The 15,090-nt window shown below is 42.4% G+C and overlaps 1 protein-coding gene across 2 annotated transcripts in view; it reads right to left on the bottom strand.

The window, feature by feature from the left end:
* The window catches only part of THOC2 (THO complex subunit 2), a 1,289,207-nt gene that overhangs the window by 243,642 nt on the left and 1,030,475 nt on the right, over nt 1-15,090 (bottom strand). For both annotated transcript variants that reach the window (XM_086918507.1, XM_086918508.1), the window contains exon 32: nt 5,029-5,064. In XM_086918507.1, coding sequence (XP_086774633.1) covers nt 5,029-5,064 — 36 coding nt within the window. The remainder of the gene's footprint in view (nt 1-5,028; nt 5,065-15,090) is intronic.

Here is a 15,090-nt window from a genome sequence, read left to right as displayed (position 1 = left end):
TAAAATACACAAATAATACCTGTAGGCAGTTTTAGATTCACTCACTTATATAGCACTGCACTATTTCTACACACACCCCACGCTCACATATGTTTTTTAGGACAACCCATGTGCCACTAAACAAAACATCCCTGAGCTCTTTCCTCGTAGAGAGGAGTTTGTAGCCCGTGCTGCGACTAGGTCCCAATACAAGGAGGCACCCCTATAATGAAGCATGACACCTCCGGGTGTGTGAGGGGAGTCTTCCTTTAAAAGAGATCCTCCCATTTGACTTTTATTAGTTGGATATCGTGGTTCACATTCTTTCTTGACTGCCTCTTTTGGACCCGTGGGTTCTTTGTGTTTTCCTAATTAAGTGGAGAGTCCAACTACGCTGGTCCTTAAACCTCCTCTTGCCCTCTAATGTGTGTGAAAAATCAAGGCCACAACCCTCACCAATGTCAGACACCCAATGAAGCTCCAGAGGAGGCTGAGGAATGCCAGTTGTGTCATCACAGACAACACCAACATACCTGTGTGTGCCAAGGGGAAAATAGCAGGGGGCTCCTCTGAAAGCAGAGAAAGGTAGCCCTACCTAGCATCGGGGTGGAGACACAAAGTAGGGGCGATTGGGGCCAGCTGATCCATCACTCATCACAGGTGGGAACCCCAAAGCACTGTGCACCGGTGCTGATAAAGGTTCGATCACATGTTTAGAGGGCTTCACTGACGCCTAGGGATGTCCCGCTGGTTTGGAATCAGTTAAGGCTTCACCGATCCCCTAGGGGCCGAGACGCGATCCATAGGGAGGCTGAGAACCAAAATTGGCATGAATAGAAATTCAGTATTCCCTCATCTGAGCCAGAGTTGCCTCTGCGCTGGAAAACACCGGAAGGTGTGGGACAGATTCTTTCTCCGATCCTGAAATCAGAGCAATAGGAGGCATATCAGGGACACTACGTGTATGTGGTAAAGTCGCGGAAGGCCGCGGCGCTGACGGCCTATGGCATGACTTATAAGCAGACAGCAAGCACGAAGGACTTAGGCAACTGATCCTTGGCAGTCCTCGAAGGGAGAAGCGGACGCAACTCATGAGGAACTTTCGATCACCGCTCCACTTACATGGTCATGCAGCTTTCCTGCAATGCCGAAAACTAAAGCTGAAGACATGAGCCACACAGTTCGGAGTCAGGGTGCACGTCCAGACACTACATGTAAATAGAATGAGTGTGTGAGGTTGACATAGTAGTCCTCAGGACCCCGAGAATATCTAGAAAAAGTACACTGTTTCGTCAACAACTTTGAGATAGGCCATAAAGTCCAGAGATACTGCTCTCCGGATCCGCATGGAAGAGCAGAAAAAAAAGAAACGGACGTCAGCAAGTCGGAGAAGGGCTTATATGGACTCCGCTGACGTCACATCTGGAGGACGTCGTCGTTATGGAGCTCAATGTCCTCTATTAACATGCAGAGGTGCTGCTGTTTCTGGATCCAGTCTGGCACCTGGGGAGGATTCTAATAATAGGAACCTGGGGCTAAATGTCTCCATCAGATACTGCCATCTCCTTGCTACACTTCTGGGGGTGGCGGTCAGGTGCAGCACAGCTTTCTTTAAAATGCTCTTAAGTTGTAACTGCCTTGTGAGCGAAGAGCTTGGAACGATCAATGAACCCATGCAGCCAGGCATGAGGACTAATCAATACACCACTTGCAAACGGTGGCACCCAGCCCGGCCTGCAAAATGTAACTGGCTGCATGCTGCCTGCTGTGAACTGTTTGCACGAAAGAATTTCAAAACTCCACAGGGAGGGTGGGCGGGATCTTGCTTGCCATACCTCAGAGTGTGTGAATGTTAGCCCAACATGAACGCAGCATGGTTCAATTTGGAAATCCCTGGCCTGTTTCAGTGCACAAAATGGAGGTGAGGTTGTTTTCTAGACAGTGGAAGTGTATAGATGATATTCCTAATTTTAGATGGAGAAGACTCACAAAATTAAGTGCGGATAGAGCACAAATGGCTCCTTTAGATATTCAATTGCGGTTTTTGCTTCTAGGAGCTGCTAACCACTCTTCTAGTAGCACTGCCACTTGGTAGGTAGTGGAGGTGAAGGGGGACTGGGGTCAGTGCTAAGGTATAAGGCTGAAGCCAGTCTTTTGTCTCCTCCTGCACACTGTTCAGTGTGGCTGTTGGCAGGCATGTGCAGACATTACACACCTCTTTGTATCTCAGTTATGGATGCTACAGACTATCCTTGTTGTGAGTAGCATGATTCTACACAAAGTGCCAGGAGGTGATAATTAAAAGAAAAAAACACCCTCAACCTGAGTAATGTGCAAAAACAGAATCCATATCAGCTTTGACTGTACAAAAGTGTATAAAAGTGTGAGCCCCTAATCCACAGGTTCAATTTCTATTTGACCAAGGAAGGATTGCTCTGCTGAGTACACAGAGGAAGAACTGCTCTTTAACTAGAGCTGAAGCCTACCTGACAGCCAGTTTTTCAGAGGTGACGGGACATCACGTAAAGTCTTGCCTGGATCAAATAAGCCGTTCTTCTGAGCTTAAGCACCTAGAAGCCAACAATCCTGCAAAGACCAAAGCAGCTTGCCAACCCTACAGGCGGAGCAGTTACTGTCCAAGGAAAGCTGTTTGATTATCAGTGGTGTGGGAGGTTGCCAGAAAAGGAATAAAGAGAGAGATCTGCATGCTCTGTGGAGCATTGAGACTGTCCATACTATCAATGGAACCTGCACTTTTGCCGGAGCTACGCCTGCCTGTCAAGTATCTGGGTGGCAGCATCCACTGCTACCTGCCGTAGCTCTGTCCCAACATGTAGGGATCCTCGAAAGAGCAGGTCTTCTCCCAGAAAAGGGAGCAAGCAAGACGTTTGCTGAAGTCCCCACCAAGGAATCTATTGTGACTAGAACTTTAAGAGGATTGTTTGTTGAACTGATGGCACAAATTATTAAAATTGGGGTAATCGGTATTGGACCCTTGATATCGGCCCATGAGTTCAAATGCAGAGAGAAGGGGGGCGGGACAGAGTACCAAAAGGGAGGAACATCTGTGAGCAAGAAAGAGGGGTCCACGATTTAAGGTGCAGTAGTCCAACGCCAGTACAGTTTTTGAATCTAACATGTTAATTATTAAGTTTTAACTGGTGCAAAGAACTACATTTCTTTACCAATGAAAAACACTTGGTACCCCCTTGAGAAGTCAGGCATTGCTCACCGTTGCTACCACAGAGAGTTAAGTGCTGATGAGGTTGTACTTCGACCAGTTTTGCAGACCTACAGAAGGAAGGAATCCATGACATTGTACGAAAATGATCCTAGCCCCTAAAGTTAAGGCCCAATAGTCTGTGCTTGCCCTTGGTCTCTCCTTGACTGGGGTTCTGGGCTTACTTTGTGTCTCCCCCTGAATGAGGTCTGATGACTTAAGATTTGATACTTGTGTTAGGGTCAGATCCAGAACGGTCACCAGCAGGATCTGGTGTGACTTTCAGAAAATGAGTGGAAGCCTACCCCTGCATTTGTGAGGTGCTGGGAGGAGGCCTAATAGGGTCACGTCAGCAACAGGGAATGTCAACCTGGCGGAAGTCTGACTAGGGGGGTCACAACATTTCCATGGGGTCCAAAGGCACTCCAGGTGACCTAGCATTGTCCAGAAAGATTGTTACTTTGCCTTCTTTATGGCTTCTACCTGCTGCAGAGTCGAGAATGGCCTGGATTTGGGGTAGAACAGCTCCTGCTGTATAATAGGGACAGACCTTTCAAGTGCCAACAACACTCTCCCTGGACCGGATGCAAATGAATTCTTGTGTTTGCTTCGAAATTTGAACTTGGACTTAAATGAGTAAAGAGACTGGGAATGAAACAGAGACTTGGAGTGAGAATGGTCTAGTGAGAGGTGGGCATGTCCGGCATGTTTTCTCATGCTCAGCAACCAGAACTTCACCTCTTGGTCCCGGATGGTTTTAGGTGCATCAGCGAGCATTTGTACATGACTTCAAATCATGCATTGATCTAAGATACAGAAGACCGAAATAATGCAGTTCCATTATGGGCAGCTGTGGTATGGTATAAGGCCTGCAGTCTTAGAGGGAGACAAACCTAGCACACTGTCACTGGAAAAATAATGTTGGTGGAAGAACCAATAATGATCAGGAATGAAGATCTGGATCTGTGAGGAAGACCGCAGGGAACAAAGGAAGCAGCATGGGCAAGATGCGCTATATAACTGCAATTTAAACATTAGTATGGTGGTGACAACAATAGAAGGCTCTGCACTGCCACTTCGGCGGCATGTCAAGGCTGACATCAACCCGGTTGTTGATGAGTAGGAGCAATTGCTGGAAAAAGTAAATTGATTCAGTTTGGCACCTGTGGGAATTCACAAGGTGAGGAATAGACAGTCAGAAGTGGTCATCACAAATATTATTAATTCTTGCTCATGCAAAACGACAAGTATCCCATCACAATTGGAAACTTCCACCACTTTCTTATGGGGGCATCAAGCTGATTTTATTAGCTGGACTATTAAATGCTCCAAAAGGAGGTTTTTTTCATGCCACCACAGATTACGAACATTTAGACACTGAGGTAATAAGGTAATTAAAATAACTGCACTGGAGGTTATATCTGTAGCTTTAGTGACTTTTGATAATTGAATGAAAGCATTGTTTAAAGAATTGTTGATAATGATATATTAACAGAAAAATTCAAAGGCTGAAAAATTATTGCGCTGGCAGGTTAAGCTGGTATATACTTAGAATACTCCAGACGAAGATTTGATTAAACACAGAAGCATATTTAGGTGTAAGTACAAGGAACAACGCACTGACAGGTTTCTGACGCTATCTAATGCAACTATATAAACTGGTGGAGGTGATAATTATATAAAACAATTTTCATAGATGAACAATTTTACAAACAGCACTACAATAACTTTGGAAAGTGGAGAACATTAAATTCTTATGGTGGACTTCAAGAGTGGCCTTTTAAAACAGTGGTCAAGTTTTATTTTGTAAATATTTAAAAGACTCAAACCTTTATCGAAGAGTCCTTGAGTTCGTTGAGGTTGTCCTGCAGAAAATGAATGGAGATGACACATAAGCCGGAATACTGCAGTTCTCAGAAAGGAGAAGCAGGTGGGAGAGGTATGGTTGTAACCTTGAAACAAAACAGCTACTCCTGGGAATAAATCTTAGAGCTCGTTAAAACAAAAAGCTAAAAAAGCACAGAAAAGTGACCAACATTAGGTCACTAACACAGTAATTTTGTTGATACTTAAAACGAAATAACTATTTGCAGCTCACTGAGACATACATGTATATTGACATGTATATGTATATGTGAATATGTGAATGAAAAGAAAGGTGTGCATAACACATGTACCAATAGGCTATCTAATATTGTACTCCACTAATTCGATGCAGAAGTCATAACAGTCTAATTCAGCGGAGAAAGAAATGTGAGGTTGATGTCTACAGGCACATCCCATGTTTATGCCAGATTGCTCCAAAAGTTCTATAATGCTACTTCTGTCATTCTCACATATTGAGCATCACATAATGAAGGATAGCAACTCAATCATTTCTAGGTCAAGTCAAAAGACCGTTCTAGCTGCTTCGCCACCCTCAATTTATAAAAAACAAACAAAAAAAAATATATATATATAATATATATATATACACACGCACACACATATAAACAAGTAACTTACCTTCGGTAATGCATTATCTGGCAGAGATGGGACCTAGCCACACATTCCTTATTTTAGTATCCTCCTCAGGCGCAAAACTGGATCCGGAAACATTTTTCCATTGTACGTCCACACGCCTGTGTTATGTTAGGTACCCTAATATAGGCCCGGGTAATATCATACCCCTTCACCTACATTACCTCCCCTTCACTAGACTGTAACAAACCTTTTAGGATTGAACCTTTACCTAGTTCTAGTCCTGGGCGCAGAAGGAGGGTGTTCCCTGAACAATAGCGTCCTATAACTTCATCAATAGAATCACACAGTATGAATGAATATTCATAAGGGTTCTTGGAAACCAGGCAGGGGCTACACCACCTGCATAATATCTATGTACAAGGTTCATCCCATATGTCATCCTCAAATCCAACAATGGCTTATACAAAAAACAAGGGGCAAAGGAATGCTAGATACTTTCTATTTAAACACAGCACATCTTGCTCGTGTTAGCTAGATGGAACCGAGACTTCCAGGCTGACACACTGACCAAAGATGCTGAGGTTCCTGCATGCAGACGCTCTAGCTGATACTGGTCTGACTCATCCGTCGCGGGGTGTCCAACTCAAGACCACGATGGGGTCCCACACTCTCTTGCTTCAGGTAATGGGGTTAGTCTAAACCTAGAGGGATTCTTGGCTTCATACCTACTCACATGCTAGGTACACTTAGGTACATCTAGATAGGCATCGTAGTAGTACACGCTTTCTTTTATCATGAATTTTATATTCATGTATGTATTCATGATTATTGCAAGATGGTAGAACTGTACTATCCTTTTATATTCACTGTACTGCTAATCATATACAACTGCTACTGTCCAACGGTTGTTGCAGCACATCTATTTTACACTATAAGAAAAACTATGCAATAAATTCTTATTGTAACATGCTCAACTGTTTCTTCTGTGCAACTCTGAGACCGACTAAGTGAGCACGAGTGACTGAGAGAAAAGTAGTACATTGTTTGCACGTTTCTGAGGGATCTGGGTTGTCAAGTTCTAACGTTGCCAGACACTATTCTCTCCCCGATAAGAGTAGATTCTAGTGGCACTGTGAGCTAGCAAATGGAAACAGGCTAACATTCTCGGTGGGGGTGCTCGGAGTCAGTCTGCCACCAAACCCACAGTTTATGTTATCCGAACGCGCAGATTCTGTATAGGAATATATAGGAACTACACAACACCGGCAGAGAGCTTCACGCGACTCCATATCAACGTCGTCCACCGGCTGGGACGTCAACAGACTCCATATAACCCCTCGCTGATGTCAGTGTCTTCCACAACTATTTTCTACACAAAAGTGGAACCATAGACTGAAACTGCCTAATGAACAGTGTGCTTAAACCAAAGACACTTATGTGTCAATAAATATTGAATTCCTGTCCAGAAATTCAGTATATGAAAATCATAATAAAAATATTGAGAGTTAAGAGAATTCCTATGTCCCACATCACTGGATTCTCCTTTTCTTCCTTTTTGTTTTACAAATGATAAAGATAAAACAACGAGACCAAACAGGGCCCTGTTCGCAGAGCGGGGAGGATATTTAAGGAATCTGCGGGTAGAACCGGTCACTACCAGATAATGCGTTACTGAAGGTAAGTAACTTGTTCATCTGATTGAGACATATAGCCACAGATTCCTTACTTTAGAATCAATAACCAAAGGCATACCCACCCCGAGGAGGGTCTGCTAGCAGTAACAATGAAAAGTCTCTTAGTAAGACTAACTCAGTCCAGAAGAAGAGAATAGACTGAAAATGTATGATAATGTAGGTGATCAGAAAGATACCTAACCATATGAAGTCCCTTAGAAGAGATCATAGGCAAATAAAGTCGCAAGACATGTGAACCATCAGAATAATCTACCCATGTCAGTAAGATCAAACAGCTTTAGAAGCTCTCACCTCACAATAACTGTGGACATAAAACAGAAACAAAAATTATAAGAGCATAAAATCAAAGGAAAGGTGGTACGGTACCCATTGAAATATGACTTACACCACAACCACCTAGTTATATACTCAAGTCAGAACAGCAGGTTCAAACCTGTGAACCCAGAACAGCTGGACCTGCCACCGAAGACCTGTAAACCAGAGAAGGTCAGGACTGCTCTATAAACTAATCAGAGAAAATCCATCCTCCATGGAGAAAACAAATGTTTACATAAAAAGCGAAGTCAAAGGCAACATTAGACCCTGTTGAAATAGAAGCAGTCCTTCCATAGAAAAAAGAACTAGAGATGCAGAAGGACCTTTAGAAGATAGAAAAAAACTAGAGATGTATAAGGACCTCTAGAATATCCCATATGCAATAAAGTACATATATTAAGACATAAGAGTAAGATGATACAAACCCATGTATTCACCACAAAAATCTTTATATTAAAAGATAGTAAGTAGAGACAAGTATCCGCAGGTAACAGTGACATAACAGTAAGTGAATACAGCTGGATCTTGTCTATAGAAAAACAATGGCAGCTAACCCATCAGGGTAACGCAAGTTGCCCAAAAGACCACCATTTAACAAATGAGATATCAAGACTAAAAAGAAAACTGGATAACCTAGTAAAACAAAAGTCTGAACAAGACCTTGCATTATGAATAGAGACCATCTACCATCCAAAATCCAAAATCTTAAAAAGGGATTCTAAGATAAAAGAATCAGAATATCGTGAGATTCGAACATTAATTTGTCTAACCCTCTAGGAACCACACTTTACAATGTATGAGAAAACAACCCATAGAGTCAAGACATAAAGAAAAGAGTTGCCTACCAGCAACTACAGACAGATACATAATAAAAGGAACTGGCCCGTAAAAGAACAAAGATCCTGAAGTCAGGGATAAAAGTCTTACCAAGGGTTGAAACCTTGAGGCTCATGCCTCTCCCCCTCAGGGATCAATCCATATTAATTAGTTGCAGAGAAAAAACAATGGTACAGCATTAGAGGAAAAGTTCAAGAACAAAGAAACAATATTTATCAATAACAGACAGCGTTACAACAATCCTAAAAAGGGGCGAAATACTAAATAACCTATTCCAATAGAACGAATAGAATCACTTTAAGGTACTATAACTGCCTGAAGATCTATAATAGCATGATATAATACCAGAAGTTCAGCAACCGCTAATGTGAGAAAACATGAACATGCTCAACATCACTGGCCATAAGACATAACCTCAATAGTAATAGGATGCCAGCAGACGTAGAGAACTTAATCTATCACGTAAACGGAAGGAAAGTACCATATATATACACACACACATATACATATATATATATATATATATATATATATATATATATATATATATATATATATATATATATATATATATATATATATATATATATAGAAGGGTTTGGGGTCAATACTCTTCATCCATTCGTCTGCTCAGCTATCATTCTCATTTTGCTTTACTCACGATAGCAATAGGCCAGTCCACTTCAGCCACTGCGCTCTTGCATTCAAGTGCAACAGCCAAGTTACAGTTCTCACTCAGTTTTCTCACATAGTCTTACCGAATTTGTTGTTATGCTCCATTGAAAGAGGGATTGCAGATTGTTAGTTTTTTCACACCTAAGTCCAGCCTGGACTGTTTGCTGGCAAGTTAAAATTAATTACAAGCCTATGCCACAAAAAAAACAAAAAAAAGGCTGCTCCTACATGTGACAACCAGATACTTGCAAAAAAAGTGTGTTTAAATTAATTTAAAACATAAATAAGAGAACTTTACGACTGATGTCTAGAAGGTAATGTATTTATAACAGGAACAGACAACCTTTATAATTCAATTCAGATTTCCTATTGGAAGATTTTGTACCAAACCAGCCGCAATCAGAGCTCTTTTTATTAAAATAGGTTGCGCACCCTACTGTTGGTCTCATTTAATGACAGGTAGTCTAATTGTCCAGGTTGTAATCTCTGTACGGAGACTAAAGAACATTCATTGTTCCATTTTAGAACAAACTGTAGACCTTGAATAAAGTAGATTGTGCACCTTTGTAACCAGATTGGGGTGAGAGAACCGAGATAATACACTGAGGATTTATAAAATTTATACCAATCCTCGAGTTAACATTTCAATCTCTGAATTTCAGTAGGTTGAGTGGCTAATTAGAAAGGAATGCATAGATTAATCTGTTAATGATCATGCATCCTGAGATTTTCTAACAATGTAATGTTTTAATATAAATGTATTTAATGTATCATGAATGGATTTCAACTTGTCGATAAAACCTATGGTCCGACTGCGCAATTAATTAATACATTAAAAACCCTTTATTTTAATGCACGTCACAGGGAAATGTATTTCTCTTAGTGCACTTTATAGTACTAGCAGCATTAAATTACTATAACCTGACGAGACAGTTTGAATACACGATGATGACTAAAATACTGAAAAGATAAAGAATTGAAAAGAAAGTAGCATCTGAAATGCAATAGGTCTCGTATTTGCGAGAGTTTAAGCTATTAGCATTGTAAATGACAATTCCTTTTATTTATCTGTTTTGCTAATTAACACACAGATAAAAGGTATTGTCATTTACAATGCCAATAACTCAAACGCTTGCAAATGTGAGCCCTATTCAAAGAAACAGCCATTACTGTCCCAGCTGCTCCGTCAGTTAAAGCACGCATGGCGTGCTGAATGTAGATGTTATGTTGTGTTATACTTTATTTTTATAGCGCACGGCTACTCCAACGGAGTGTCCCGGCGCTTTGTTTTGGCAGCTCAGACACAGGGAAACATAACAGAAGAAAATTTTTCCAGACCAACACAGTAACATAACTAAAGAGTAAAAAGCCAGGTTTTTAGATTTTTTCTAAAAGACAACAGATTCGAAATGCTTCGTAGAGCCAGTGGCAAGGTATTCCAAAGCTGGGGCGCCCTCACACTAAAGGAGCGCCCCCCCACACGGGCCTTCCTGATCCGGGGGACCACCGCAAGAGACAGAGACTCCGAACGGAGAGCTCTAGTTGGAGGATAAAAGGCAAGCCTGCGCTGAAGGTATTTTGCTCCCAAGCCGAAGAGCGCCTTATGGGCCAGCGTCAGTGCCTTAAAAACTATCCGCTTCCGGATAAGCAGCCAATGAAGTGACTGTAACAGGCCGGACACTCTGTCTCGCCTGCGGAAGCCAAAAATGGCGCGCGCCGCCGAATTCTGCACAACCTGAAGCCGCTGCACAAGATAATCTGGGAGACCCGGGTAGAGAGCATTGGCATAATCTAATCTTGAGCCAATCGGAGCTTGCACCGTGATCTTCCTGTGCTCTTCAGTGAGCAAAGGGAGGAACTTACGCAGCATCTTTAAGATTCTGAAACAAGTGCCCGAAAGGCCCAGAATCTGAGATTTCATTGTCAGGTTGTTATCGATCTTAACACCCAGGTTTTTTGCCACCTGGGATGCCTGAGCTGGAGGAAACATATCGCTCGGCCACCATGCCTGTCAATCCGGGTCTGAGGTACAGCCAAAGAACAGCAGCTCCGACTTGTCGGAGTTGCATTTAAGGCTGTTCTGCCGAAACCAATTAAAGACCGCGCCGAGACAGTCCCGAATGCTCTCTCCATCGAAGTTCTCCCCTTTCCTGCACATGAAGAGAAGCTGGGTGTCATCGACATAGGAAACGATCTGGGCCCCAAAATACTCCGCCAGTGCCGCCAGAGGGGTCATAAAGATGTTAAAAAGAGTCTGGCTCAACAGAGAGCCCTGCGGAACTCCGAATCCCAAAGGCGGCATCTCAGCGGAGCTAGGGGGGACTCAGACAGTTTGTCGACGGCCAACTAGAAAAGATGTAAACCAGCTGAACACCGTCACCCTCAGACCGATGTTATAAAGTCTGGCGAGGAGCCCCTCATGGGGGACGGTGTCGAAAGCCGCCGACAGATCGAGCATGACAAGCATGGCTCTACCTCCAGAGTCCAGTACCTCCCTGATGGCCTCAGACACTTCTAAGAGCGCAGTCTCGGTGCTCATATTTGGCCGAAAGCCAGATTGTGAAGGGTGCAGCAAAACATTCGTCTCCAGAAAAGCAGAGAGTACACTGTGTACATGCTTTTCCGTGATTTTAGCTAACGCAGGCAGAAGCGAGATAGGCCTATAATTAGCCAGCACCCTGGAGTCAGAGCCCGGCTTTTTGAGGAGGGGGATCACCATGGCCTGCTTCCATGCCTGTGGGACCAACCCCTCCCTCAAGGAGCGGTTCAAGAGTGGATTGACCAACGGGTTGACCACCTCCGCCATCCTTGCCAAGAATTTGGCTGGACAAGGGTCTAGCGGTGACCCAGATTTAAGGTTGGTCAAAAGTGCCAGAGAGGAGGCAAGGGAGATGGGCGGGAAGACACACAAAGCCGGATCCAGTATGGGAGATGCAACTATCCCATCGCCACTGCTGAGCTGAATTTCCACTGGCCTCCCCTGAAAGGAATTCTGGACCAGCCTAATCTAGATGGAATGCATGTCTTACCTGCAGTAGGAGAAACTCAATAAAGAAAATAGTGCTTACAAACTAAAAAAGATGTACTGTGTAACAAATGCATTACGAGTCCTCATGGGAGGTTACAAATAAAGACAAAGCGGTACTAAGGAGAGACTAGAAGCCTTTTAACGAATCAGAAGCCAATATTTACGAAGGACAATGACAAGCCAATGACAAATGTGGGCGCAGAGTGGGCGGGGCTTCTATTCCATACTCCAATACAGCATGCTGCAGAGCAGCGCATGCGCTGCCAAGGCTCGACCTAAAAAAGTAATGGCAAGTGTTGGCCACTAGACCCTGCACGAATGCGCAAGAGTCAAATAAAACCTAGTTAACTTAACTAAACTATGATTAGGGGAAATAATATTTTATCTGCATCACACAGGGGCGTAATTGGTAAATGAATTTTTATATCCTTTGAAAAAGAAGAAACTGATCATGGGGTCTTAAATTAGGGCTCGTATATGAGGTGATATGGACTCATTTCAAAAAATCATGACCATCTTCCATGAACTGAATTCTTGAGCAATGCTACAAACTGTAATGAAGACATAGTTGGGTAAAATAGATAAAGGTAGTTTCTTTTTAGGTACTTATTACAGTTTCAGACCGTCACTTTAGTGTCACCTGCTGCCGTTCAGTTACTTGAAGCCACTTACAAAGAGGAGCTTAATTAAAATTTACAGATTGCTCATTTCACTTAATTTCTCAATCCTGGTGATCAACATTTTCACCTGTGATAACAGTTTCTGACTCAAGTCCGATTTGAATGCGACACCACCACTAGCACACTCCAAAAAAGAACGGCCATAGGGTTAATGTACAGCCAGGTTTGAAAAGTGAAAATTTATGGCATGCAGGCCTCTTAAAAGCCAGACTTCGACAGATTCCATATTTCAATGAGAAAATTCCTAAAAATAAATAAACTTGTGACCTCAGGTTTGATTCAGATATTTTGCTAAGTCTCATAATAATTATGGGGGGGGAGAACTATGGTTGCATATCTTTAGTTTGACTGATAACGAAGTGATTTAAACGAGCTAAGAAATGGCTCAGAATTAGGCCTCAGGTTATACTGGACTGAACCATATAACCTAATACCAAGCTGTAAAAACACATTGAAAAGAACATATTGGTCACACATCCTGAATGCCTTTCATTGTAACCCAAGCTTGGGAAGGCTTACAACCCATGTTCTTACTGTAAAACCTAACCCAAGCATTGAAGAGTTTATTGGCCACCTATAGCCACACTTTGCCAGAATACTGTACCTAAAACTAAGATATGGTACTTTACAGATTAAGAGCTACCCAGCAAATTGGGGGACGAAGGGAGATAGCACTTGCACTTTATTTCCGTATGTACCGCAAGGTCAATCGAAAATATAGAGCATATCATGTTTTTTTTTTGCACAGCGTATACATGGGCAAGGAAGAAATGGAGACGCCTGCTGTGCGATAATTTAAGATTCAAGAAGCATCAAGATGCGCGAAGGGTCTTGACAATCAGCACTGCCCCATATGTGATATTTGCCCTATCACGATATCGGTTTGCAGTGGAGATCGTAAGAAATAAAATGGGACTAAAATTGTGAAACTGCCACAAACAATGCACATACCTGGAACACTACTGATTTTTTTACACTGTTTTGCTATTTTAATTGTATCATACAGATTGTTAGCTTATTTTAAATGTACATATAATAGGGGGATGCACTGAAGTACTTAGTGACCTGTAAATATTCTTTCAAAACTGCAACCAATGACGATTTTATTGTGGATTTTTTATATATTGTATGAATTTTTTTAGCCCATATTTAATAGGTATTTAATATTTGCATGTAGTCTAGTGAGCATAGTTAATTGAATTTTCTTTTATTTGTGAAACTTCTATTGCCTTTGGCAGAAATAAAGTAGCTATCCAAAAATTCGATTTAAACGAGTCAATGTAAAATGAAGTTCTTAAAACTTTTGAAATGATCAGCGTCTGGACAGACTTCTCAAAGCTGAGCCACATATAAGAGCAGTAAAAGAAGCGCACCAGTTAAGTAACTATAATGTGGAGGCACAGTACAAATTTACTGCAATACTTTGCAAGCACCAATGTCAGAAGCGAGTTGAAGAGCATCACCAGCCCACCTTTGCTTCCTCATCTCGGATTCCTATAGTCTATGCCACACACACAGCAACATTAAGCGAAAAGCCCCCCTCTCCAGGAAAAACACACCACAACAGAAAGACAAAGTACTGTTCACACACTGCTATAGGGAAAGGGGTTGCAATAATTCGCCATCTATGAACCGTGCTCTGCTTTTCCTTTCACAGAACTACTCTTTCTGGTGTCAGGGGACCCCTAAATACTGAATTTAGGTGTGTTTATGGTAGTGTAGGGTAGTAGCTATTGGGCTTCTTACCCCTGGGGTGACTACACCGTGATATGACAACTTCCTAATGGGAGTGAGCATAATCCTGTCCCAGAGTTGATAGTTTCACCAAATTCAAAATGGTAAAACCCATTCTTGTTCTACACTTCCCGTGAGGAACAGGGTCAAAACTGATTTGCATATGGTTGGGTTCAAACTGGGAAGGCGTAGGGAGCAAAAGAACAATGGATTTAACACAGATCTCTTGACTGGGGGTGAACATTTGATTCATTCAGCATTCCGTCCATCATTTGTTACTGCAACACTTTGCTTGAAAGTGCAGCACGCCTACTGAAAATTTTATTCCCAGCCAGCTCTGCAGGCCAATGTATCCCAGGGCAAGGGGTGGCGTTCCCCAGGTCTGGTGAGAAGCCTGGGGCACATATCAAAGACAGTAAAGGCTGTCAAGCCTCTGGCCTTCATTTGCTAGCCATCCTGCTGGAG

Source organism: Lissotriton vulgaris, chromosome 4_1 (genome assembly GCF_964263255.1).
Source record: "Lissotriton vulgaris chromosome 4_1, aLisVul1.2, whole genome shotgun sequence".
In the NCBI taxonomy this organism is placed as follows: Eukaryota; Metazoa; Chordata; class Amphibia; order Caudata; family Salamandridae; genus Lissotriton; species Lissotriton vulgaris.
This window is presented reverse-complemented; position numbering and strand designations above follow the sequence as displayed.